The 26,738-nt window shown below is 38.2% G+C and overlaps 1 protein-coding gene and 1 pseudogene across 1 annotated transcript in view; one reads left to right on the top strand and one right to left on the bottom strand.

Annotated features, from left to right (window-relative positions):
* Positions 1-1,192: 1,192 nt before the first annotated feature.
* Positions 1,193-26,738, bottom strand: part of HSPA4 (heat shock protein family A (Hsp70) member 4) — a 42,632-nt gene continuing 17,086 nt past the window's right edge. The window contains exons 5-19 of the mRNA XM_059917069.1: positions 23,885-23,984; positions 23,092-23,225; positions 20,166-20,410; positions 16,115-16,191; positions 14,471-14,622; positions 13,868-13,974; positions 13,316-13,449; positions 11,909-12,090; positions 10,781-10,870; positions 8,645-8,797; positions 7,633-7,758; positions 6,734-6,841; positions 4,825-4,944; positions 3,586-3,747; positions 1,193-3,394 (exon numbers count right to left, since the gene is read on the bottom strand). Coding sequence (XP_059773052.1) covers positions 3,191-3,394; positions 3,586-3,747; positions 4,825-4,944; positions 6,734-6,841; positions 7,633-7,758; positions 8,645-8,797; positions 10,781-10,870; positions 11,909-12,090; positions 13,316-13,449; positions 13,868-13,974; positions 14,471-14,622; positions 16,115-16,191; positions 20,166-20,410; positions 23,092-23,225; positions 23,885-23,984 — 2,094 coding nt within the window. The 3' untranslated portion in view covers positions 1,193-3,190. The remainder of the gene's footprint in view (positions 3,395-3,585; positions 3,748-4,824; positions 4,945-6,733; positions 6,842-7,632; positions 7,759-8,644; positions 8,798-10,780; positions 10,871-11,908; positions 12,091-13,315; positions 13,450-13,867; positions 13,975-14,470; positions 14,623-16,114; positions 16,192-20,165; positions 20,411-23,091; positions 23,226-23,884; positions 23,985-26,738) is intronic.
* On the top strand, positions 24,570-24,987 carry LOC132362064 (transmembrane protein 203-like; annotated as a pseudogene).

The following is a 26,738-nucleotide window of genomic DNA, read 5'->3' as shown; positions in this document are numbered from 1 at the left end:
TTCCCCCTTCATTTGGCTCATCCCCCTAAAACGTGGATTATTTTAAAAGTTCCACTACCTCCAACTTCCCCCAGGCCCCACTCACTCTGCACATGTCACATGAGCATCCCTAAAACATTGTCACTCTCAGGTCAGGCTAAAAGCCCCAGTGCGCCACACCATGACTCCAGTCTCTCAGCCCTACCACCTCTGACAGTGCCCCAACAAAAACCCCTCAAGATGTTTGATAGGCATCTCAAAGGCCACTGCTCTAAAGCCTCTGTGTGAATTCTCACCAACCCGATGGGAGCCATAAAAGAAGTCCTTCACATTAAGCTGAAGCTGCCCCATTGCAAAACCCTCCCACCAGCCCTGGCTTGCCTCCAACACCCTCTTCCCCAGTGACACCAGGGATGCTGGTATCTCTCCTGGGTAAACAGGTATGCTACTCTTTCCAGGTGATTCCAACAGCCCTATAAAATGGCTACACTCTGGATAATCACTAGCTAGCTGGCTTCCCACTCATATTACCAGGTGCCCACTCTTCTCCCTAAGACAGAGGCCCAGAAAAAAAAAAAAGACTTTACTCCAGACACTTCTTGAAGGTGGCGGGGCACAGGCCCTGTTGGTAGGCCTGGCACCGGGACTATTAAGTAGCAGGACTACAGGGAGGAAGGCCCCAGACCCCTCCCCATCTAGGCCCTATGCTTTGTATAGTTAGGGTCTCTTCTGGTGGCTTCACCCCCTTTCAACACTCAACACCACCCCATATACACACCAAGACGCACATGCATGCACACACTATTGGAACTGTCACTGGTAACAACTGTTACTAGCACATTCTGGGCCATGTCCTGTTCTTTGAAGGGGCAGTCATCAGTCCTGGCACTGGCCTTTATAGGGCCGTAACCCACCTCCTGCTAATATCAAAACCCTCAAAGGCCCAGTCACAGGAGCAAGGTAAGGATTTCTAAGTCAGAGAACTGGGCCAGGACTCCGCATGGGAGAATAAGTATGGAAAGAGCTACTTCTTACCACCCAGTGTGCTAAGCCTCCAACGTTCTTCAGAATGGAGGTCTCTGACAAATGTTAACTACTTGGAATTTAGCTTAGAGGACTCTTACCTCTAGAGAAGAGTTTTTATTTAAAACACAAAAACATACAAACATACACACATACACACCCTTCATTATGAAATTAAGAAAACCATTCCTTTGAGTGTAAGACAGGTTTCTTTTTATTAAGTTTTCCTAAAACTTGTCTCATGTTTACTGAATGTTTTTCTTTGTGTAAGAACGTAACCTGGAGCTTTAACAAACCAATTGGGACAATGCAACCTGGATAAATGCTTGTCTGCACACAAGTCATCGATTACCATTCTCTGGCCTGGCCTCCATGTAAATCCAATTGGTCTTAAAGCCTATCTAAACAGAGAGCAAGCAGACCACATCATCTTATTTCTAGTTTAAACTTTAAACCTCAAACTCACCCCCAACCCAAGACCCACACCCGCCCCCACACACAGAAGAAAATTTTTAGAAGAAATGGCCATTAGGAACTGAGTCAGTTGCCTAAGAATTGGCTTAATCCTGCAGCCAGCACTCCTAAGTAGCTCTAGGCCTCACAGCAGGCCAGCTGGAACTCTTGAAGCAGGACAAGTAGAGAATGGATAGAGGAGGCTCTAAGAACAGGGCCAAGTCCTGGTGCTGCGAGGCTTCCACACATGCTTACACTCCGACATAAATACACTTCCACCTTCCTCCACTAAGTGATGTTTCTCTATAGCACTGTAGAGCTTGTAACACTCTAAATTTTTTAGTGCAGAGATGGACAGAAACTTATTCTAGATATGCAAGGTATAATCTTATTTCTAACAACATAGGCCAAAATTAACAGAGCAGCTCTCTGTTACACAGATTAATAATTACAAAGGTCCAAAAAGTAACCAACAAAGATTTTAACAGTTTCTAGGGCAGGTACCAGCTCTGGCCTCTAATACTACAGGTTTCCCTTAGTTTCCAAAATGCCTCACTCCTATCAACACGGCCCAAAGGGCAGTCACAGGGAATGCTTTGGTGCTCCTGACACTGGCTGCACAGTAAGAATGAGGTGTTGCTAAAGTCAGCACCACACTTCTTTAACACTTATTTCAGACTCATCCAGTACAATCCAGTGCATCTTAGTTTTTTGTATGATCTGTCCGCTGTTTAACACATACAAATTGGCAGATTCATGACAGATATTAACACAACACGTAAGTGATTGTGAATGAGCAAAAAAGAACTTTTAACTCTTTTAAGACTTCAAGCTATACCTCAAATTTACACAGAACATCTCTAACCTGAATAAGCAGGCCAGGATACAAATCTTCACACCATAATTAACAAGAATCAATCCCTCAGTTAAATTTACCATGCCTATATCCAACAGTACGTCTACCCAATTCTAACCTTCCGAAGAGAAAATTATTTAGACTTTGATACTTGGGATATTAGTGGACATACTTTCAGGAACATACATTCTCAGGAAGAGCCTCCAGGTCTAAAATCCTCAGTTAACAACTTGCTCCACACGAAAGGATCTATTTTCCCAGGAGCAACACACGGCATTTGTAATAGGAGCTCCTTTAACTGGGGGAAGATGGGAAGATAGGAAGACGGGGTGGGAGTCCCAGCGGAGCTGACTGACACGTGAAGAAGCTCAGAGCATACCTTTGTTGTTCTCTGTTAATCCATGCCATGCTCTCTAGTCCTCAGAAACAGAGGGAGACCCCTCCCCCATCCCCACACCAAGCAGGGAGCCTTTGTGGCAATCTCCACAGCAGATGTGTGAAGCACAATTAGAGTTCCTGCCATATATGTCATAACAAAAAGTCTGCTTGATAGCTAGGTATAGCTTGTGCTATAGCTCAACTTTTTAAAACAAACTTCTCTTTGTATAAGCATGATTAAACATAAAAGGAGTGAAGCATAAGCTCAGTAAGACTAACTGGGCTTCTAAATAGTACCATTATGAAAAAGATACAATGCACTTCATTTCTGTATCTAACTATTTCGAAGTCAAAATGCTCCATACATTACCTATATCCCCCCCCCAAATCCCCTAAAAACTAAGAAATCTCCAGTATTTAATTGCTCTAGTTGATATTTAGAACAAAGTTGACAACTTAAAGCTTTATAATAGTCTGTTTTAATATAAACAATTGTTGGAATCAATCAATGTCCATTTCAGGAAGCTTCTTGTCTGAATCCGAAGGCAGAGCTGTGTCTGTACCCTGCTCAGCAGCCTGAGGGCCTGGGCTGTCTCCTTGTCCATCCACTGGTCCATTCTGCTCTGCATTTTTTTGCTCCTCTTTTGGAGGTTCCACTTTGGGTTTTGGCTTTGAAATTATAGGGCTACAGATACTCGTCAGCTCCTAGAACAATAGGAGAGAAAACTGTGGTTTCTTGTAACAAATTTTACATGGCATACTAAAATCCAAGTCCACCCTCTCCGACCCTATCCCCAAGCCAGAAGCAAAGATGCAATAATGAAATTCTCTCCTATTAATAATAAATAATGAGACTGACTAGAAAAGACTATTAAATCTTTAAAATCATACATTACTTTAATTTTAGCTTCAATCTCTTTTGCCTTGACAACTGGATCCACGGTCAGACTCTGCTTGTTCTGCAGATTCAGCTTGTTATTCATCCACTCCATGGCCTCATTCGTGCTTTTTTCTACCCTCACCAAGTCAGCAGCATCCAAATGGTCATACTGGTCCTCCTGCAACCAGTAGCCAACCAGACAAGTGTCAAAGGATGATACTGTCCCTACTCATATATTGTCTAGTTCTTTACCATCTTCCAAAAAGTTACAATCTTTCCCAAAATGAAGCTCATCTAGCCTCACAAACTACATAGACATTCAATTCCCGAAAAATTCAGAAAAGTAACCCCAATTTTTAAAACAGAGGAAATAACATTTAAAGGCCAAAATTACACAAGGTGGTAATTAAAATGCTTCAGCAGTATAAACAGCACATGCTTTACACAAAATCTTATAATTCCACAATGCAAAAAAAAAAAATTACATGTCATTAGGTATGAGACCTGAGGTTTAGGCATCCTTGTTAGGAACCAAAATAATAATGAGTACAGTTTTTTAAAAGAGGCCTTTCAGAAGCAAAATTTTTTAATTAAAAGTAATTTTTTTAGAAAGCTCAATTTATCTGTCTTAAAGTTTCTTACACTGACAATACATCAAGAACCCGGAGTATAATAGTGGAGTTAACCAAACTATTTACCAAAGTTTGAGAGCAATCCAAACTTTGGAATCAGACCTCAGGCCAAATCCCAGCTCCCCCAATAGTAACCTTGGGTTAGGATTAAAGAAGTTAGAAATTATCTATAAATGTTGATACTACCACCTACTTCATAAGGGTACTGTGAAAATTTAATCAGATAATATACTTATGGAATATATATCATATAGTGCTCAAAAAAAATGAAAGTAGTTTATTGTTGAGACAGTCCTACATCTGCATAACAAACTAAATTATTTGCCTAATGTGTTCTAACACCAAAATAGAGCAAGTTAAGTCAATGATCAAACATTTCATAACAAGAAAAGGAAGCTGAATAATATTGCTCAATTCCATAGTCCCCTTATTAAAGAGAAGCAGCAAATCCCAGGGTTCTTAGTAAGATTATATAAAATATTATACATTACATTAACATCCCAAAAGAAAATACTATCATTAAACAACAGTTAAAAAGAAGACAAAGAACTGCTACGTAAATGTCTCAAAACTTAACTCTACCGAAACAACAGTAGGGAAAAGGAGAAAAAAAAAAAAGATACCTTGTTTTTGAAAGAGCTGATTACTTTCATAAACTGTTGGATTTGTTTCCCTAGTTCGTCAAATAATTTTGGTCTTTCTTCAGATTCCTGGAATCGTATCTTAATAGGCTGACCTAGATTCTTAACAGAAGAGAGAATATACAAATTCTTCACAGGGGAGTTTAAACTGTAAGAGTAGTATCTTTCTACTAAGATTGATTATGAATTAAAATACATTTAATCTCCATGTTCTATATATAAGAAGTTGAATATTTTTCCCCAGCCAATTGAAATATATCCTCAGTCTACATGAGAATATACCTCAATACTGTTCCAAGTGGAGCCACTTCAACTTGTCACTTGAACCCTAGTTCTCAAAATACATTAGGGAGACAACCAAAAATTAGGTGCCTCCAGACAGTGATAGACAACACCATATATGAAGTACACTTGAAAAAATAAAAACAAAAATTTTTTTTAAACCTGTATCTGACAAAGCCTCCAGCTGTAACCATCAATTTACCAGATAAGATTAAACACCAGAGTTGAAAAGGAGCAAAATTCAGACCAGGAATAAATCCTCCAGCACGAATGATCAAGTTTTTTCATCAACTAAGTAAGGGAGGAGAAATGATGGAAGGAGAACTACAGACACAGATTTAAGAGACATATCAACAGAATGTATGGACCCTGTTTGGATCCTGAGTCAAACAAACTAAAAAATAATTTATGAAGCAACTGGAACCTGAAAACGGACTGAAAATATGGTGGTATTAAGGAATTTTTATGCCTGTGATAATGGTACAGCTTAAGGCTACATTTTCTTTTAAGTACACATTGAAATATTTTTGGATTAAATATAACCTGAGAGACTTGCTTAAAATAACTGGGAGTGGAAAGGAGCAGAAATGAAACAAAACCGGACATAAGTTGACAACAGTTGAAGCTATTATTCTGTCTACTTTCATGTGCTGGACATCTCCCATAATAAAGAGTAAATCAAAAACCTCAATGGCGGGGCTTCCCTGGTGGCGCAGCGGTTGAGAATCTGCCTGCCAATGCAAGGGACACGGGTTCGAGCCCTGGTCTGGGAAGATCCCACATGCCACGGAGCAACTGGGCCCGTGAGCCACAATTACTGAGCCTGCGTGTCTGGAGCCTGTGCTCCACAGCAAGAGAGGCCGCGATAGTGAGAGGCCCGCGCACCGCGATGAGGAGAGGCCCCTGCTTGCCACAACTAGAGAAAGCCCTCGCACAGAAACGAAGACCCAACACAGCAAAAATAAATAAATAAATAAAATTTAAAAAAAAAAAAAAAACCTCAATGGGAAGGATGTCACTGGAGACTCTTAATATTCTTGCCAGAATGAAAGGAAACTGCAGGCACTGTCCTTCAGCAATTCCATTTCAGAGGTTAGTCACAATGGCCCAGTTTGACAAGAAACGAAGTAATCCAGAGAAATGCAAAAAGTTCTTCTTGTGTGTTTGCATCTTTTTCCAAACAAAAGCCCTCAACTTTAAATAATTCTTTGTGCTTTTAACTCTAAGGTGTGACTATCAGCTTCTTTATATACAAAACCAGACGCTTCTGCTCTACTGAGAATCAAAGCTGTATACACGCAGCCCTGCTCCAACTGCATTGCAAATACCTTTAGGACAGGGATGCATCTTGCTAGTCTTTCAATCTCTTGACACCAAGAACATACTCAAGCTCCAATTCAGTGAAACAGTTTAGGTCTAAACTCAATTTCCAGAAAAATTCTTTTGCTATTACAAAGTTCTAAAAGAAAGATAGTGAACCTAAGTGATAAAAAGTATAGCTCTTCAGTCACTTTCAACCTGCCTTCAATTACTTAACATGAGAATTACTCTCAATTTTGAGATACTCTCCATGGAAACTACAGCATTTCTGCTTTCAAGAGTCACTCACTTTTAATTCAGCCAATTTATCAACATAAACTTGCTTTGGCTGGTCTTCTCCATCCTCATACAACCAATTTTCAGTATCTTCTAGTTTTAAGGTAAAATTGTTACGGTCCTAAAGATGAAGGAAATATTGCAATTTAGTCAGTCAAAAATCAGTTGATTCACAAATGAAGAAACAGGCACAGACTATGATATATACGGATTTTCTTTAAAATACGGGGGAGTGGAGAGATGGGGATATGGAAAACAAGACTGACAAAATGTTATCTTGTTTTATAGGTACAAGGGGGTTTATTACACTATTTTCTCCGCTGTAGGGGACATATGGATATGTTTGAAAGTTTCAGAATTAAAAACTACATTTAAAACTAAGTGAGTTACATAGTTAATAATACTGTAGTGCATATATGAAAGTTACTAAGAGAATAAATCTTAAAAGTTCTCGTCACAAGAAAAAAAATTTTTTAAGTACGTGTAGTGATGGATGTTTAACTAGACTTATTGTGGTAATCATTTCACAATGTATACGAACATCGAATCATTATGTTGTACACCTGACACTAATATAAAGTTATATGTCAATTATACTGAATTTTTTTTAAGAAGTGAGTTAAAATAAACATCAGGGAAAAGTAAGCTGATTTAAAGAAAAATACTAGGTAAAAAATAGCATGCAAAAATGTATCAAAAAGTGACACACCAAAAAAAGAGTGATGCACAAAGTCTAACCTTTGGGAAACACTCTATCAATAGAAAATAAAACGATATAAAACTTCTCCCCAAAAAAGTGCATTTTTAATCATTTTTCTGTATACCTACAGATACAAACTTCCCTTGTTAACTACATTTAAGCATCCTGCCGGAAGACGCACACTAAGCAGGCACACTGCAGCACATACTTACATCTTCACTCACAAACTTCTCATATTCACCACTAAGCTTGTCTCTCATTTCGTACACGTATTCTTCTACTGCATTCTTAGCATCATTCCTCTCCTTCTCTAGTTTATCCTGCATGATCATCTTACCCTGTGAACAGTACAGTCAGACATTCAGAAAACTGAGACAATTTCCCCTTAACTATTAAGTAATATAAAGGTAGAGAAGCCTTCTTCCTCAAATCCTTTTAGTTCTGTGAATCATCCACGGAAAGAGAGCTGGAAGCATCAGTCCTTAGTACATTATGAAGATCAAGTGAGAGTTCTGTGGGTGTGCTTAGAAAAAAAGAGCAATAGAAGAAATATCAAGATGTTGAAACTCAAAAGCAAAAATAAGGAAAAGAATTTAAGACAAGAGAACTTTAAGAAACTATTAGTTCAATGTCACAAGGTGAGTATACTCTGCTTGTATTACATACCCAGGAAAATCAAATTATTCATATAGTATAGATGCTAAAGGGTCTATGAAACAAAACTATTCTAAGATCCAATGTACATATGATGAGAAACCTCACAGACAATAATTAATTGAATAACTGTGCTCCAGGGTCCCAAACCTTGCATCGCTCACCATAACTACAGTTACATATTGACTGGCAACAGGGAAAGGAACTAATAAACAAAATATTAAGGCTAATGTGATTTCTCCTGCTGATCAACTTCCCTGACCCTGGCCTCAAACATCCCAATCGCTAGTGAACAACCAAACTCACACACCCAAACATGAATGATACCTCCCCTAAATGTCAAAGATCTCATAACAGAGTTTTTAGCAATAAAGACATAATATCACCATAAAAGAATTTTGATGTTAAGTCTTGGGATCTATTAAACTTGTCCTCCAACACCCCAAAATCTAAAATTGTTCTCAAACCCCATACAACCTAAAACACATGAAGGTCACTAGACACAGAGTTTGAACACTACGGTCACGTTAACTTTTTAGCTTATTGTTCTAAAAGACTTAAAATAACCACCTCATTTTCAATGTACAAGTTGAGCATCTCTCTGTCTATCTGCCATAACAGCTGATTCTCAATTGGCAGGTCCACAGTACTGGTCTTCACTTTTGCCTTCTTGGCTTGAGGGGGCTGGTCCATCTTTTTGTCTTTTGATCCAGCTTGAGAAGTCTAAAATAACAGAAATCATTAAGAACACTTATACAGACTCTTAAACTTCCAAATGAGTCATGTTTCAAAGGCTGGCTTTGCTTTTTTATTAACTTAGTTTGTGTTCTTACAATATCTGGAAAGTTAAAAAAATATAAATATTTTTGACTATAAATAGTCAAATCCATAGAGATAGAAAGTAATGGTGGTTGCCAGGGGACGGGGGGAGGAGGGATAGAGGAATGGGGAATTGTTGCTTAATAGGTAGTTTTAGTTTGGCAAAATGAAAAAGACTGTAGCACAATGTGATTATACTTAACACTACTGATCTGTACACACACATACACTTATTTACATACATATACACACAAAAACAACCTCCCATAATCCCACTATCAACATATAATCACTATTAAATATTCTCTAATTTACTTCCACTCTTATCTAAACATATGAACATGCAGAGGAAATTAGTGGGGAGAGGGTATGAAATTTTTAAGGATCAGAAATACAGTAGTAATATGACTTCCAGAGTATCTGCACCTATTTACATTCTCACAAGGAGTAACAGAATCCATTCCACTGTACCCTGGCCAAAAAAAGGAATTCATTTACCATGATCTATTATTTTCGTTGGGTCAATAACCTTTTTTCACACAGTTATAAGGCATACTTATTTCTTCAAATTGCCTAGTCATATTTCATCCAGCGTTCTCTTGGGATCTTTGTGATTTTTCCCCCTAAGTGATTGACTCTTCTAGTTTTTTTCTAATCTTCTGTTATTTGTCTATGCAAGCTTTTATTGTTGAATCTATCTACCTTTTCCTTTGTGATTACTTTCATTGCTTTTATGCTTTGAAAGCTCTTGCTGATCCACAAATTAGAAAAATATCCATTCCAGTTGTTTTTTATTTGTAACTTTCAAGTAATCTAGAATACAAAGTCATTTCCCCATCTCCTGTCCAAATCTTAAATCAGGGCTGATTTATGTATCATTTGTATTTTATTTCCCTTAGAAACAATACTATGAAAGGCGTCAGTTCCCGAGCCACCTCAGGGAAGCAACATAAATAACAAACCCCATGAAACTTGCCACAGCTCCATGGCATTGGGGCGGGGGGGGCCGGGCAGGCAGGCAGGTCCACCTCTCTCCTTTCTCCTCCCCGACCTTCCCAAACACAGAAAAATACATACTTCTCTTGCCCACTGCTGCCCCCAACCCAGGCTATAACAGGTCTTCCACCTTGGAAAAGGCCTACAGTACACTGAAGCATCTATGAGGATGATTTCCTCTGCCATTTTTTTTTTACAATTATTTGCACAGCTAAAGGAATAAAATTTGTTAACTGACATGAAAATGGGTACCAGACTTAAGCCTCCTAAAGGCTCTGCCAAACTTTTTTAAATGCCACAATCAGAAATACCTTAGAAGGTGAAATTATACACTGCAATGTCATAAATAATTTGAAAGAAAAGCTGTTTTCAATGCTGATGACAAAATTTAAACATGAAAACTCAAAAGTTAAAGAACAGGTTGTAAAGGATCCAAAAATGCTACATATTCATTTAAATACTTGGGATAAATATTAACATTATTTACAAAATATATTTCAAAACATTATTATTTAAAACAGTGTATTTCAACAAAAAGACAAGTTTCAGAGAGTTGACAAAATTTGAAAAAACCATCTTTCATTGTTTATTAGTAAAGAATAAATTATGGGTAGGATACTATTAGTAACAGCCATTCAGAAACCAGCATGAACCAATCACTCACTAGCCTAGTAAAACTAGGGCTTCTGAGTGCTTTCTTCCCACAAACCATCCAGACTAAAGTTCAAAGACCATTCTGCCAAAGATACTTTCCAACCATACTACAAAATCTTGCTTTAAAGACTGTTCAGATAAATGAAGATTTCTAATATAATTCCCTTCCAAGACATATGTCAGCCAAAACCATTATGTAAAAAGACAGCAAATCATACTCTAAAACACAATTCATACCTCCATTTCTTCAGACTCTGCCTTATTTTCTGCTGGTGTCTGCTGCTGTTGCTCTTCAACGTGTGGTTCCTCCTGATCCACTTGCATCTTCTGAAAAACAGGTCACATCAAATCCTGAAACTAGGAAATACTAGTGAAAGACTAAGCAACCTTCATGACACATTGGCAAAATCACATGATGTGCAATTCCTGCTAATTACCAACAATCAGACAACCCAGACTCAAATTCCAGCTATAACACATACGTTATACTTAGAGCATGAAAGTTTTCCTCTCTGGATCTCGGTTACTACATCTGTACAACGGAAATAACTCTTGCCTTGCCCTTATATAAATAAGAGCGGCTATAGAACTACATTGTAAAACCATAGCAGTACTTATAAGCACACAGCGTGGCAATACTTAACACAATAAAATCTGAAGAAAGCATGAGTTTCTCCTAGCTTTCTCATGAATACATTTCTCTCAAAAGTCTTAACTTTTTCTAGCAGTTTTTAAATCAGCCTTTCCATCCTCAAAAGTACAACCACTGTGTACATTAGGGGAGGTGGACACCTTGAAAATTCTGTTAAAGGTGTTAAAAGAACAAAGGCTGACAGAAATGACAAAGAAGGGAGAAGTTTGTAGAGACCTTGAACCACACTGGCTTTCAATGCCTGCAGCACATTATAATGACCTTGGAGGCTCTTAAAACTGACACCTGGGCTCTAGCCCAGACCAAGTCAAACAAAATCTGTGGGGATGAGACCCCAAACATTTATAGTTTTATAAAGCCTTGATTTTTATACACAATAAGTACAAGACTCAGTGCATGATTCCAACAAATAAGTGTGAATTCTATGCTACTTGTGGAAATAATCAACTGAGACTCAGCATTCCCCAGTAATCAGAAAGAACCAAGAATAAGTCAAATTGAGAGGTGCATGGTCTGAAGGAGGAAGCCAACTATGTCCCATTTCTATACAAATTCTGTATAAAGACTTTGTGTTAGTTCACATATGATGGGGTATGCATGCAAACCTACTCTCAGCAGCTCTGTCACCCAGTCTATTTGCTAGAATTTCTAGACAAGTGTCACCTCTGAGCCATTACGAATGGCCTAAAATGGTATAAGATTGTCTAGATTACCTCTTCCTCCTTTGCATTCTGATCTGTTTCCATCGGTTCCTCATTTTCTTCAAACTTGTGCACTTCCACTAGAGAGGCACTGGACACACTGAAAATGCCATGGACATTTACTCGAACCTTGACTTTCACTTTTGAACTGGAGCCATCAGACTGAGGGGTGACTTTCTGAACTGAAAACTGAGCTAAGGACATAAGAAAGACAAAAGAGAACACATAACCTAAGAGGATGAATTCAAACACAAATACATGCCCATACTGCCAGGTTATGTCCATTTCTCAGTGAAAGGTCAGTAACATGATACTTCAAATAAGCACAGTGGGCACTCTTAGAATCTTACTAAATCATCAGATTTCTCCTTCCTCTCTCACATATAGTCAAACTCTTATTTATCTTGTCTCAATTAAGGACTCAAGTACCTCCTAACTCTTCAAACATGTCCTTCCCTCCAGTGCCTTATTCCAATTCATCTTTATAGGCTACTGCCAGATAAATTCCTAGAATAGATTTGTCCCACTTTCCTCTACTGAAAACCCCAGTGATTCCATACTGCTTGTCACTTATCAAGAAACTGTCATTTCTAGATTCAGTTACTATACCAGGGTTTTGTTTATGTGTTTTAATTCATAAAACTCTGTAAAGTATGAATTATCACACCTAGTCCTGTTTTAAAAATGAGGAAAACAGAGTAGGTTAACTTTCCAAGCTTCTAAGTGCCATTCAGGATATTCCTAATACTTTACCCATGTATTCTAGTTCTGTAATTATCATGTTAACTCTAGTTTCTCTCTCCTCGACTGGTATTATATCCAGATTCTAAGTTTCTCAGAGTCAATGAAGACTCAAGCCAACATGGTTCCATAACCTGTGATACTGATTATCACAATTTCTTAATGATTTTCTGTGTACACCTAACTCTATGTTAGGGTCAGAATTGAACCTCTTCAACTCCTTTCAGTAACTAGCACCACATTATGCACAAGGTATAACAATAATGTGCATTAACCAAGAACTACAGCCCAGGGAATTCCCTGGCGGTCCAGTGGTTAGGCCTCTGCGCTTTCACTGCCGAGGGCGTGGGTTCGATCCCTGGTCGGGGAACTAACTTCCCGCAAGCCGCACAGAGCATCAGTCAATCAATCAATCAATAAAAATAAAAATTAAACTAAAAAAATTTTAATTAAAAAAAAAAAAGAAAACAAGAACTACAGCCCACAATAGGAGATCCAATTAAATAATGACCATCCTGCTGGTTCTAAACCTGGTAATACGACTGAAAGTGGTTTTTTTGTGCATGTGATCTAAAATACCTAAATTTCAGCATACTCTACTTGCTTTGCTATTCCAGTTCTCCCAAGCACACATAATTTTTCTTTTCTTTTTTTTTTAATTCTCAACTCTTTACTTACCTATAGCAGGATCTGGATAGGGTAAATCCTGAGGAGAGCTATAATAGGCCTCAAGAGTGAAAGGTTCCTTTCTATAAAATGTGAGTACTTTAGAGAAAGGAGCAGCATGATTTTTTGAAAAGACTTCACAGTCACTGAACAGAGGAAAAAGACAAAAACACAAATTTAGGACATTGCTAACACTTTTTACCCATGTATTCTAGGTTTGTAATTACTGTATAGCTCTAGTTACTCTTCTCAACTGGCACTGTTTGCAGATTTTAAGAGTTCCCAAGAAAAAAAATATGTATATGTGTGTGTGTGTGTGTGTCTAGTGTCAGTTTTAAACATATATATATATACTCCAATCAGCACATAAAAGGCACCAATTATTTCAGCAGGATCAAATAAAAGAAGCTAGTAAGGACACAAACTTATTCTGATGAATGACTAAATAATCACTTTGCTTTTCATGCACTACAGCAAAATATTACAGATGTGTATAACTTGAAATGGAGAGTATTTTCTAAGACTTAACACTTAAGTACAAAAATGATTAAAAAACATTATTACCTTGACCCTTCTTCAGCTGGAGAATTCCATCTCAGAGATATTGGATATGGTACTACATCAGTGATAGAAAATTCTCTGACTTTGAAAGCAGGCGATAAGATTGCACACTAGAATAATAATTTTTAAAAATTCCATTTGACAAGTAGACATACGAACTAATTATTACAATACCTATAAAGAATGACTTCAGAAGACATCTATTTACATTAATAACTTAATAGTACCTAAACTAAGTGGTTTTATAAATGTCTATCATTTGTCAAACCACCCATATAATCTAGCTATTCCTTATTACTTTTCCATTAACCTCAACCTTTATTTAACTGATGTATAACACTACTTCATGCAACAAATATGCCAAATTCTAGTGGTATTTCAGGCTTACGTATGTTTCTAGTGACTTATTTCATCTTATTACATGTTATATAGTACAAACAATTCCACTTATGAACACCACTTCTGACACCAATTTTAAAACAGAAGTTTTAGAATCTTAGACCTTAAGATCACTGAGCTAATCTCAAACTAGCTGGATACATAAAACCACTGCTGTATTTACAATGACCTATATAAATGGCTACCTGTGAAAGAAAGCAAGCTCACCTGCAATGCACAGCCTCTAGTAACAGCTTCATCGGCATTTAGTGTCGTACTAAGTTCTTTACCAAAAAATTTGCTGATCTTCTCTTTCACTGCAGGGATTCGTGTTGCACCACCAACTATCTCCACTGCATAAATATCTTCTTTCTTTAACTCTATTTAAAAACAATTAGAATAGACGTTTATATTAAAAGAATCTTTTAACTAGTATTTTACAGTGAAATAAAAAGAGCAATATAACATCTTATCACAACAAAATAATTCACAAATGCATAACAAAACCCCACCACTCCTAATCCCCTCCACAATAACATGTGAGCGTGCACACAACACACAGGTGTGTGCTCAAAATAATGAGGGCAGAGTGGCACGACAATATTGGGACTTAAGAGGTGAGAGTCAGGAATACCTAATGTCCTACAGTGCACAAGTCCTACAATCTTGGAAACAGTCTCACACAAATAAATGTTAAAACATCAATAATTAAGCTGGCCATAAGGAAAATAAAAGGGCCTCAAAATATTGGACTATCCCTGACATGGCGTGAAAAAAAAAAAAGTATGCAGATGCACATCTAGCCACTCCAGCACTCCAGCCAGAGTATAAGCATAGGCCAGATTATAACACAGGTACAATCTCCTCATATCAGAAGGAGAGAAGGTACACACCAAGGCTCTGCTGTCACTCATAAAACACCTCTTAATACCACCTGGTTGGGACTTCCCTGGTGGCGCAGTGGTTAAGAATCTGCCTGCCAATGCAGGCGACACGGGTTCAATCCCTGGTCCGGGAAGATCCCACATGCCGCAGAGCAACTAAGCCCGTGCGCCACAACTACTAAAGCCTGCATGCCTAGGGCCCATGCTCTGCAACAAGAGAAGCCACCACAATGAGAAGCCCACTCACTGCAACTAAAGAGTAGCCCCCACTCGCCGCAACTAGAGAAAGCCCACGCGCAGCAACAAAGACCCAACGCAGCCAAAAATAAAAATTAAAAAAAAACAAAACCCACCTGGTTTCCTGGTCACATTTTGTGCAACAAACACTGACAATTTGTTGAGGAGGGCTATTTAAAGAAATGGGCTGACCCAGTATGGAAAGAACATGCCCCTCTGTGATAATCATTCTGATTTAAGAGCTGAGCCTGTGTCAAGATTAGAGTACATCTCAACACCATGAAATAGCAACCAACACAAGAGTGGACTCTAGGAAAAGGTTTGTCAAAGGTTTGCGGAACATTAGTAATGCATTCCTAAATCAAACTTCCACCTTTTAGCCCAAGATAAAATTAAAGCATCCTATTAAGTATGTGATTATCATATCCTCCCTTTACTTATTTTTCAACAAAAGATTCACTGACAAAAAAAACCTACAAGACTACCACAGCAACACTGCTAAAGACAATTTTTACCACCATGAAATACCTGAGACTTTAAATCCATCTTTGAATCTGAATTACATTTCCTGGGAAAACTATCAGATTTCCCTAGACACTATTGGAGGTCCTCCAGGGGGACGATATTGATAAAAATAAGTTTCATATAGCACTGAAGTAGTTCATACAATGAAAATTTGTAAAACTGGAAAAAAAAAAAGTAATTAACATTTTCCAAAGAGCCCAAGATGAACAGTCACAATAATACTTACTGGCCTGTTCCAAAACACTACGGAGTGGTGGCTCCACTCTAGCTAAGAGATCATCACACATCTCCAGAAATTTGCCTCTATGGAAAAGAACAATAATAGGTTAAATCACATTCCACTTTTATGTAAAATAAATCTCTATAATCAAAAAGACAGATAACAAGTACTGGCAAGGATGGAGAGAAACTGGATCTCACATACATTCCTGGTGGGAATGTAAAATGGTGTAGCCACTTTGCAAGAGTTTGGCAATTGCTCAGCATGTTATACATGGTGCTCCCATATGACCCAGCAATTCCACTCTAGGTATCTATCCAAGACAATTGAAAACATATGACCACACAAAATTTGCACATGAATGTTCACAACAGCATTATTCACAGGCAAAATAGTGTGAAAAACCCTATTATCCATCAAGTGTATTCAGCAAAAAAGAACAAAAACAATAAAAGTGACGGATACATGCTGGAACATGGATGCACTTTGAAAACATTATGCTAGGTGAAATAAGCTGATCACAAAGAACACGTTATATATGACTGACCCCATTTATATGCAATGTTCAGAACTGCCAACTCCAAAGAGACAGAAAGTAGATTAACCACTGCCTAGGGCTTGGGGAAGGAAGAACAGATGGGGAAAGGCAGCTACTGGGTACAGATATTTTTTTCTCTTTAATTAATACACTTTATTTTTTTAGACTGGTTTTAGGTTTACAGAGAAATAAACAAAAAGTACAGAGAATTCCCATACACCTCTTACCCCCACACCCAGTTCCCCTGTTAACATCTTGCATTAGTGAGATACATTTCTAACAACTGATGAGCCAATGTTGATACATGATAGTATAAATTAGGGTTCTACATGATTTGACAGATGGTGTAAGTATTCACCATTACAGCATCATACTGAATAGTTTCACTACCCTAAAAATCCTCTGTACCTATTCATCCCTCCCTTCCACTGAACCCTGGCTAACCACTGATCTTTTTACTGTCTCCATAGTTTTGCCTTTTCTAGAAGGTCATATAGTTGTCATACAGAATGTCACATAGTTCTAGAATGTCATATAGTTGGAATCATACAGCCTCTTCAGGTTGACTTCTTTTGCTTAGAAATATACATTTAAGGTTCCTCCATGTCTCTTCACAGAATGATAGCTCGTTTAGAGTTTCTTTATGAGGTGATGAAAATATTCTTAAATTGGGTTGTGGTAATGGCTGCACAATTCCATGAATATATTAAAACCCACTGAATTATATACTTTAAACGCGTGACTTTTATGAATTACATCTCAAAAAAAAAAAAAAAGAAAAATAGTGGAGGTATAGAATGCACCCACCACAATGGCAAAAATTCAAGATCACTAATACCAATATTTGGTGAGGATGTGTAGCAACCGAAACAGTTTAAAATGACGGTTTGGTGGTCCAATGGTTAAGACTCCATGCTCCCAATGCACGGGGCCCGGGTTCAATCCCTGGTGGGGAAACTAGATCCCACATACCGCAACTAAGACCTGGCGCAGAATGCATGAATGAATGAATGAATGATTATTTTTTTAAAACTCTTAGCTTTGCCTAAATAAATTGATGGGTAGATAGATAAATTGATGGGTAGATAGAAGGATGGAGAGATGAATAGATCAATAGGTATGTGGAAAAAACAAGTACAGTTAATATTATCAGTAGACCCTAAGTGGCAGGATAAGGATGTTCACTGTAAAATTCTTTCAGTTTCGCTGCATATTTGAAAATGTCCAAAATAAAAACATGAAAAGCGAAGGTACAGAGAGCATTCTAGAAAGATGTCAGCAGCAGCAGTAGAGGTTGTTCCATTTTTTAAAGTTTTATTGAAATTTAATTCACATACCATAGAATTGACACATTTAAAGTGTACAATTCAATGGCTTTTAGTATATTCAGAATTGTGCAAACATCACCACTATCAATTTTAAAACATTTTCATCACCCTATAAAAGAGTATTTTCATCACCATTAACATTATTCTCCCAACTCCCCCACCAACCCTCCAGCCCTAGGCAACCACTCATTCTGGACATTTCATATAAATAGAATTAGACAAAATATAGTCCATTTTAACTGATTTCTTTCATCTAGCATAAACTTTTCAAGGTTCATCCATGCTACAGTACGCATCTGTACAACATTTTTTTTAATTGCCAAATAATATTCCATTGTATGGACATATCACATTTTGTTTATCAGTTGATGGGCATTTGGGTTGTTTCCATTTTGGGGGTATTATAAGTAGTGCTGCTATGAACATTCATATATAAATTTTTGTGTAAATGTGCTCTCATTTCTCTTGGGTATGGAGTGGAACTGCTGAATCATATGGTAACTCTATATTTTACTCATTTTTATGTGAAATAAGTATTTCTGAGCTTTTATTTTTTTAATAAATTTATTTATTTATTATTTATTTTTTATCTTTGGCTGCATTGGGTCTTCGTTGTTGCACACAGGCTTTCTCTAGTTGCAGGGAGCGGAGGCTACCCTTTCGCTGCAGTGAGTGGGCTTCTCATTGCAGTGGCTTTTCTTGTTGCGGAGCATGGGCTCTAGGCGCACAGCCTTCAGTAGCTGTGGCATGAGGGCTCAGTTGTGGCTCACAGGCTCTAGGGCGCAGGCTCAGTAGTTGTGGTGCATGGGCTTAGTTGCTCCGCGGCATGTGAGATCTTCCCAGACCAGGGCTCAAACCCCTGTACCCTGCATTGGCAGGCGGATTCTTAACCACTGCATCACCAGGGAAGTCCCTTCCGAGCTTTTAGAAGGGAAGTGTGCACTGCCACTAGAGATGCACTGGACACGTTGAAAATAGCTTGGTGATTCCTCAAAAAGCTAAACATATGATTACCACGTGACCCAGCAATTCCCCTCCTAGCTATATACCCAAAAGAACTGAAAACAATATACTCAAACAACTTGTTCATGAATGTTCATAGAAACACTCATCACAATAGCTAAAAGGTGGAAACCCAAATGTCCATCAACTGATGAATGGAAAAATAAAATGTGATATACCCACACAAATGTAGTATTATTTGCCATAAAAAGCAATGAGGTACTAATACATGAACCTAGGAAACATTAAGTTAAAGAAGCCAGACACAAAAGAAGCCAAACACATACTGTATGATTCCCCCAACACATCATAGATACACAAAAAGTTGTTTAATAAAAATGAAAACCATCACTTTCAAGTAGAAGAGAAAGGTGACTACAAATCTGGTTACTAGGCACAGTAATCTAATTCTGGCAGATTAAAAGCAATTCTGACTCCATCTCAATTTTCTGAAGATGGCTCAGGCCACCCTTCTCCAAACAAGCCATCAGTCTTGCCTGAATTCTACCAGTAGAGTTCACATACTGAAGAACATCCAAGCAACCTAACCAGATAACAGAAGCATTCTGGGTATTTCTGAGGATAGCCCTGAAATGTCAGTTACCCAGAATTCTTGTAGTATTATACAAGAAGACCCGTTGTCCTCAAGTGATACTGAACTACTCAAAAACACCAATTTCTGAATCAATGACTAAAGCAAATTCAGTTTAATCTTGCATTAAAGCACTTTGCCCTGAATTTATGGAAACTGGTAACTCACGTGTAATACATGCACAAGTAAAGGAACTGCCAATTTCCTGGAATATTCAAATAACCAGAACAAACCTAAACCTAATAGTCTACATTATTAGACTAACCAAACCCAGCCTTCACATCAAAGGCAATATCTGGACTTCCCTGGCGGTCCAGTGGTTAAGACTCTGCACTTCCAATGCAGGGGGTGCGGGTTCGAACCCAGGTCAGGGAACTAAGATCCCACGTGCCATGAGGCGCAGCCAAACATAAAAATAAATAAATTTTTTTTTTTTAAATAAAATAAAGGCAAGATCCTGAATGGCCTCTAATTTTTACCTATAGAACTGAAGTTATCATATAACATCCATACAATTTCAACAATTAGCTAATTAAGGCTAATATAAGTAGAGAAACATCACAGTTCAGTTTACCATCAAAATATTAATATGATTACCTATTCATAGTTCCAGATACATCAACATCATTCATAAAACATTCGATGCTCAAAGGAAGGTCTGAAGCATTTGCACTCATCAATTTCTTGAGTTTCTCACACTCCTGAGACAGTCGTAATAATGCACGGATTTTGGACTTTATGTCTAGCTTGTATTTCTTCCCAAATTCCTCACAGAAGTGATTTACTAGCACCTCATCAAATTTTCTGCCTCCCAGTGTTGTGTCAAATGCAGTGGCCAGAACCTTTGAAAAAAGATGATAATTAATTCAAAAACTAACCAATTTAAAATTTTATCACAATATATATTTAACTGGTAAACTGTCATAAAAAGGCTGAAACAAGGCAATGTGCATGTGTCATTTAATCATGGTTACAACCACTATGGAAAGAGACATTGTAATCCCCAATTTACAGATGATACAAAGACCTAGATAGATCAGATAACATGCAGGTCACAAAGATATTAAGTGGTAGAAGTAGCATTCAAAACCCAACCTCAATTCCAAAACCTATGCCTTCTCCACTACACCAATCTGACTCCAAGCAACAATTATAATTCAAGGCCCAATAGACTAACATGTCATGTACAGTTCTAGTCTTATTGCTACCACAAAACTGTGAATAATACCAAAGGCTTATTTAGTTCTATGCAATTTACTACCAGAAAATATGCTAAAGCCCGAACTCACAGCTATCTGTTTCTATTCAACATAGAAGACTAATTAGGTTAGGTTATCCTTTTCCAAATCTCTGGCAGATTAGAAGCAAACTAGATCTAATCAGACCCAATAATAGAAGACTGGCTAAATATGTGATGAACCACACCCTTAAAACAATCTCTTCAAAGAATGTTAAATGTCCTCAGGAAGTTTTTCTTAATAAGTGAACTCATAGGAGAGGAAAAAAAAAAAACAGACACAGTTCTGTGTAATTCCAATTTTGTTTTCATAAAAGACTAGAATGAAATACACCAAACTGTAATAAGATCATGAATGTCTTTTCTTTATACATAAATGTTCCAAAATTTGATTTTATAATAAGTATTTTGATAATTAAGCTTTAATTATAATTGGAAAACTGACAAGTAACAGCTGATAATGAAGCAGAAACTAATACACATCACTTTGACTCAAAGACAAGGCTAAATTATGGCCAGTATCTTCTGTCCAAAAAGGTGAGAGGGCTTCCCTGGTGGCGCAGTGGTTAAAAATCCACCTGCCAATGCAGGGGAGCAACAATGCCAATGTTGCTCCCACATGCCATGGAGCAACTAAGCCGGCATGCCGCGCAACTACTGAAGCCCGCGCACCTGGAGCCCATGCTCCGTAACAAGAGAAGCCACCACCATGAGAAGCCCATGCACTGCAACGAAGAGTAGCCCCCGCTCACCGCAACCAGAGAAAAGCCCGCGCACAGCAACAAAGATCCAATGCAGCCAAAAATAAATAAATAAAATAAAAAATAAATAATTAAATTAAAGTTAAAAAGTGAGAGTACAAAATGGAATTTAGAAATAATCCTATTATGGATAAAAGTAAGGCTTAAACAGTGAGAAAAACACTTGGTCCATCATTCATATCTGTAAAAATCGTGAACCTCTTATTTCCCAACCATCCCAAAGATTTATTTGTTTGCATTAAAAAAACAAAACAAAAACATAAACCATAGAAACAAATCAGAATATAAAGCAGAGGCAAGTCCAGTTTTCAAAGAAACAGGATTGTAACAAAGAGAAACTCAAAATGCCTTCCAAACCTAACAAGTACTTATTTTGGGATAGGTAGTCCACTCGACCAACCCCTAAATTGGAGGCAGAAAACCAGTTTAGACCTGGCACTAAGAACCTTGATACAGAACCCAAATAATCAAATACTCAAAATATCCTTGGTTTTTAAGCAAATTCTAGATAAAATCACCAAGCTAGAGGACTGATTTTATATCCCACTGAGGAACTAGCATATACCATCAAATTCGACTGTGACTCACAGACATAGAAAACAAACTTAAGGTTACCAAAGGGGAAGCAGGGGGGATAAATTAGGAGGATGGGATTAACACTACTATAAATAAAATAGATAACCAACAAGGACCTACTGCATAGCACAGGGAACTATACTCAATATTTTGTAAAAACCTGTAAGGGAAAAAGGAATCTGAAAAAGAATATATATGTATAACTGAATCACTATGCTACATACCTGAAACTAACACAACACTGTAAATCAACTATACTTCAATTTAAAAAAATAAATTAAAAAAAAACCCTCACTGAACACCTAAAATCTATACCTTTCACTCTATATAAATTTTACCTTAATAAAGAGACTAATACAGGAAATGTGTATACATATTTTTAAAAAATTTTTTCAACTGCGACCATGATCACCCTCTGGTCCATCTCTGCCATTAACACTGCTAGACTTCTCTGTGTACAAAACTGCTTTCTCCAGAGCTCTAACATCTCCAGACATCTAGAATATCACTCCTAGCCTGGTTTCTTTCGGCCACCCAAGTTCTAGTCACTCCATCCTGTTCCCAGACCACTCAAAACCTTAAGAGAATACGTTTATCATTTCCTCAATCCTCAGTGTAAGATATATGAACATGTTAAAGATTCCTCCTAGTAAGCTTGCAAGGCAAGCATTATTTTCCCCACATTATAGATAAGAAAAATAGGCTCAGGACTCTAAGAGTTTCTTCCTCAAGGTCTATGCTCTTTGCTTCATACCTTGTCAACTCTTGATAAATTATTTTGCGCTTACAACTTCCACCCAACCCCTACCTACCTAATTTCTAGTTCAGATAGCTCATACCAAGTTTCCACTAGTGAAACAAAATTCTTTAACCAATTATTTTAAGTTGTCTCTCATAAATTCCTAATTACCATACACTTGTAATAGTCTTCTGGAAAAAATATACTTACTTTAAGTTTTCCTCTATTAAACGCACATACAGAAACTTGATAAGAAGAATGCCCCATGTCTACAAAAACTACATTTCTTGGTTTCTCTTCTAAGGCAGGAAGATCTTGTTTATAGATTCCATATGCAAGAGCAACTACACAATAAGAAAAAAATTCAACATAATGTTACCATTTAAGTACTAAACTTAAAATTCATTTAAGAAGGAAAAAACAGACTCTGTATACAGATCCATGAAAGACTCAAAATCTTTATAAGCTCTGAATGATTTATTCATGAAGAACACTAACTTCAAAGAGTTAAATGCCGACATTCACTTAGGTTTCCTTACGTTTCCAATTTCCAATTCCAACAACTTTGGCAATTTTTCCCAAAACCACTTCCTCCACTTCTCCAAACATTTCTTCCCATGTTTCTACTATCCTTGTGCCATCTCAACATTCCCATATAGTCCACCCCTTGAGATGTTGCTTTATACCCCACCCCTGTAACTCCACCAATCCACAAGTTGGAGAAAAACCCAATATTTAAACCAAAGCAATGCTCCAAACACACAATAAATGCGTTCCTTTCCAAACAAGCATGCAATTAAATACCAAAGCAAGTGCTATGAGGATACAGAAAAAGCACTTCTCAGGTGAACTCTTCATAGAATGTGACAGAGTATCCAAAAAAACTATGACACACAGGTGGTAAGTGCTCCAAGCAAAACAGGGAACAAGAAAACCTAGGGTTTTAAGATTTCACAACCTTCAAGATGGAGCAAGTCAAAAATTTCAGTTAATAGTCTCTTACCTGCAGTAGTTTCATTCATTAATCGAAGGCAATTGAGACCAGCAATCTGTGTTGCATCCATCACTGACCGTCTTTCTGCATCAGTATAGAAACAAGGAACCTATAAAAAAATTTGAAAGTTTACTGTATTATGGAGATCCCTCATTTAAAATATACCTGTCAAACAACAGTAAAATCCAGAAACACCCTCAAATACTTACAGCAATTTATTCTGTATATGATCAAGGAAGTATTTCAAACCAGTAGGAGAAAGTTGGACTATTCAGTAGTCTTGGGACAAATGGACAGCCATACAGAAAAAATAATAAAGTTGTATCCTTACTATACACCTAATACCAAAATATATTTCAAATCAAAAATTTAAATGTTTTTTAAAAATCATGAGTACCATAATAAAAGGGAATCTTTACCGTCAAAGAAAAGATGGGATTTTCTAAATATAACACAAAACCCAAAAGAACCGGCAGGTCAAGGTGGGAGTCCACTGGTGGCCAGTGCTGGGTCCCAAGCCGGGGCCGGGAGATCAGTGGCACACCTGGGCCAAGGGCTGCAGCGGGCAGGGCTGCTCGCTGCCTCTCGCTCGCCTGGCAGCAACAACAGCAGACATCAGTGAGGCCCGTGGGGACTGGAGGCGCAGCCCGGTGGGTGGGACGTACGGCTGTCCCTGGCTCGCTCATCCTGCGTGATGCTCTCTTCTCGCCAACAGTGGCTGGGCTTCACTACCTTCAAGATCTTCTAGCACCTGGCTGGCCCTGTTGGTGTTCTCTGTGCTACTGACCCTGCGTGTGGACAGCCTGGCTCCCAGCCTCTCCTGGTGAAACGTGTCTGTGCCCTTCTTCGCCACTAACAGGCTCAGCACCTACTTCCCCACTATCATCTCCGTGCATCTCTTCCAGGGCAGAGAGAAGCAGCTGGCCATGCTCAGCCTTTTCTGCGTCCTTAGAGTTCTTAGCCTCAAGTTCATTTTCAAGATGTTGTTATGCCAGAACATACACTCAAAATAAAATGAGCTCTCCTTTGACCTGATCAAGTCTCTGGTCTTCATTCTCCTGAAGCTGCTCTTGATCTGCACCTGCTGGGTCAACCAGCCTTGCAGAGGATAAGCTATTGACAGAATGCCCAAGCTGAAGTCCCTCTTCAACCACACCACTGAAGAAGTCTGGGTCTGAAAGCCAGCTGTGCCCTGCTGAGTACCCACTTTTCTCTGTACTGATCATGTCTTAAATAGTTGCCTCAGCAGGGCTACAAAGAGCAGCCTCGATCCTTAAAATGTATTCCCTCTTGGACTTCCCTGGTGGTCCAGAGGTTAAGACTCCGCACTTCCATTGCATGGGGCACAGGCTCGATCCCTGGTCGGGCAAGTTCCACATGCCACATGGTATGGCAAAAAAAAAAAAAAGTATTCCCCCTTATTTCATGCTTTGAATAACTAATCCTAAAATGAGATCCTGATAAGAGTCCCAGGCCAGACAGTCCTGAACTCCTCTGACAGTTGTAAACTGCATTTAAGTAAAATGTTCTGATGAGCTCTGAATATTTTCATGGAGCCTGGGAAAGTACCCATTGTGCAAAGGCTGCCAAGTTGGACTTGGGGTTTCCCCTGGGTAGCAGCACTGACCTGGGAGCGCACTGCTCCAGCCCCCAAGACAAGACTTCCTTAGATGCTTGAGCTCTAAAAAGTGTAAACCAGCTTGTGAATCCTCTCCTGTGCCACTGGGGAAAATGGTCCTTTCTTCATTCCAGCCCAGGCAGACAAGAGTATGTTGAATAAGCATAATTGGGACCCTATCTGGAGACCTGAAAAGAGCTTGCTTTCAAGGTGCAGCTTGGGTTCCTATCCCAGCAGATGGCAGTGCCACGACTTTTCCACCACCCTGTGGCCAGCACTGTTAGCACACCTGAGACAGATTTAGGCACCCCTAAGGGATCAGAGGGAGGGCAGGTGCTCTGATGCTCATAGGCACTGAGACTTACAAATATTAAGTTTACAAATGGTCTCAGCCCACCGAACTAAGGTCTTTGGTTTGATGTCAGGTGCCAAATGAGAACATCTGCTGAGATAAAAATAAGAGAATGTTTTGCTGGGGAAGAAAAGAAAAGAAAAAGGCGGGGAGGGGGGTTGATACATTTGACTCATTAAAAAATTCTAATGACCAAATGGGGAAAAATATTTGCAACTCACATCATAAAACAGCAAAGAGTTAATAATCTCTCTAATATTCGAACAACTACAAATCAAAATAAAGACCATACACTCAAAATAAAATGAGGAAAGGATAGGAACATTTCACAAAAAGCGAAATACAAAATGGTTCATAAATTTTAAAATGTTCTAGTTTACCTGAAGAGTAAAATATCAGCATTAAAATCACACACACTTTGCTACCATTATTTAGCTATCAGAATTATTTAATACACCAATAAGCTGTGCTGGTGAGGCTGTGGTCAAACAAGCCCTCTCATGCATTGCTGATATAAGTGTAAATCAGCACAAATTCTCTAAAGGGCGATTAAACAACAGCTGTTAAAGTTTAAAATACACATATCCTTTGTCCCAGCAATTGCACTTCTAGGAATTTAGCCTATAACCTACAGACTTATCACATAAGAGCAAAATGATACTTGTTCAAGTTTACTCATTGTAGTATTCTTCACAATTAAAAAAAAAAACAAAATCTGGAAGCAACCTGGATGTCCAACAAAAAGAGACTAGTTAAACAGATTATGGTACACATCAACTGCGACACTGTGCTGCACTAAAAGGAACGAAGCACCTCTTTACTGCTATGGAACATATATAAGGTAAATTGTCCAAAATATACTAAAAGAAAAATGAAAGTAAAAAAGGACCTAT

This window comes from Balaenoptera ricei, chromosome 3 (genome assembly GCF_028023285.1).
Source record: "Balaenoptera ricei isolate mBalRic1 chromosome 3, mBalRic1.hap2, whole genome shotgun sequence".
NCBI classification, from domain to species: domain Eukaryota; kingdom Metazoa; phylum Chordata; class Mammalia; order Artiodactyla; family Balaenopteridae; genus Balaenoptera; species Balaenoptera ricei.
Note: the sequence above shows the minus strand (reverse complement) of the source record. Positions and strands in the feature narration are given on the sequence as shown.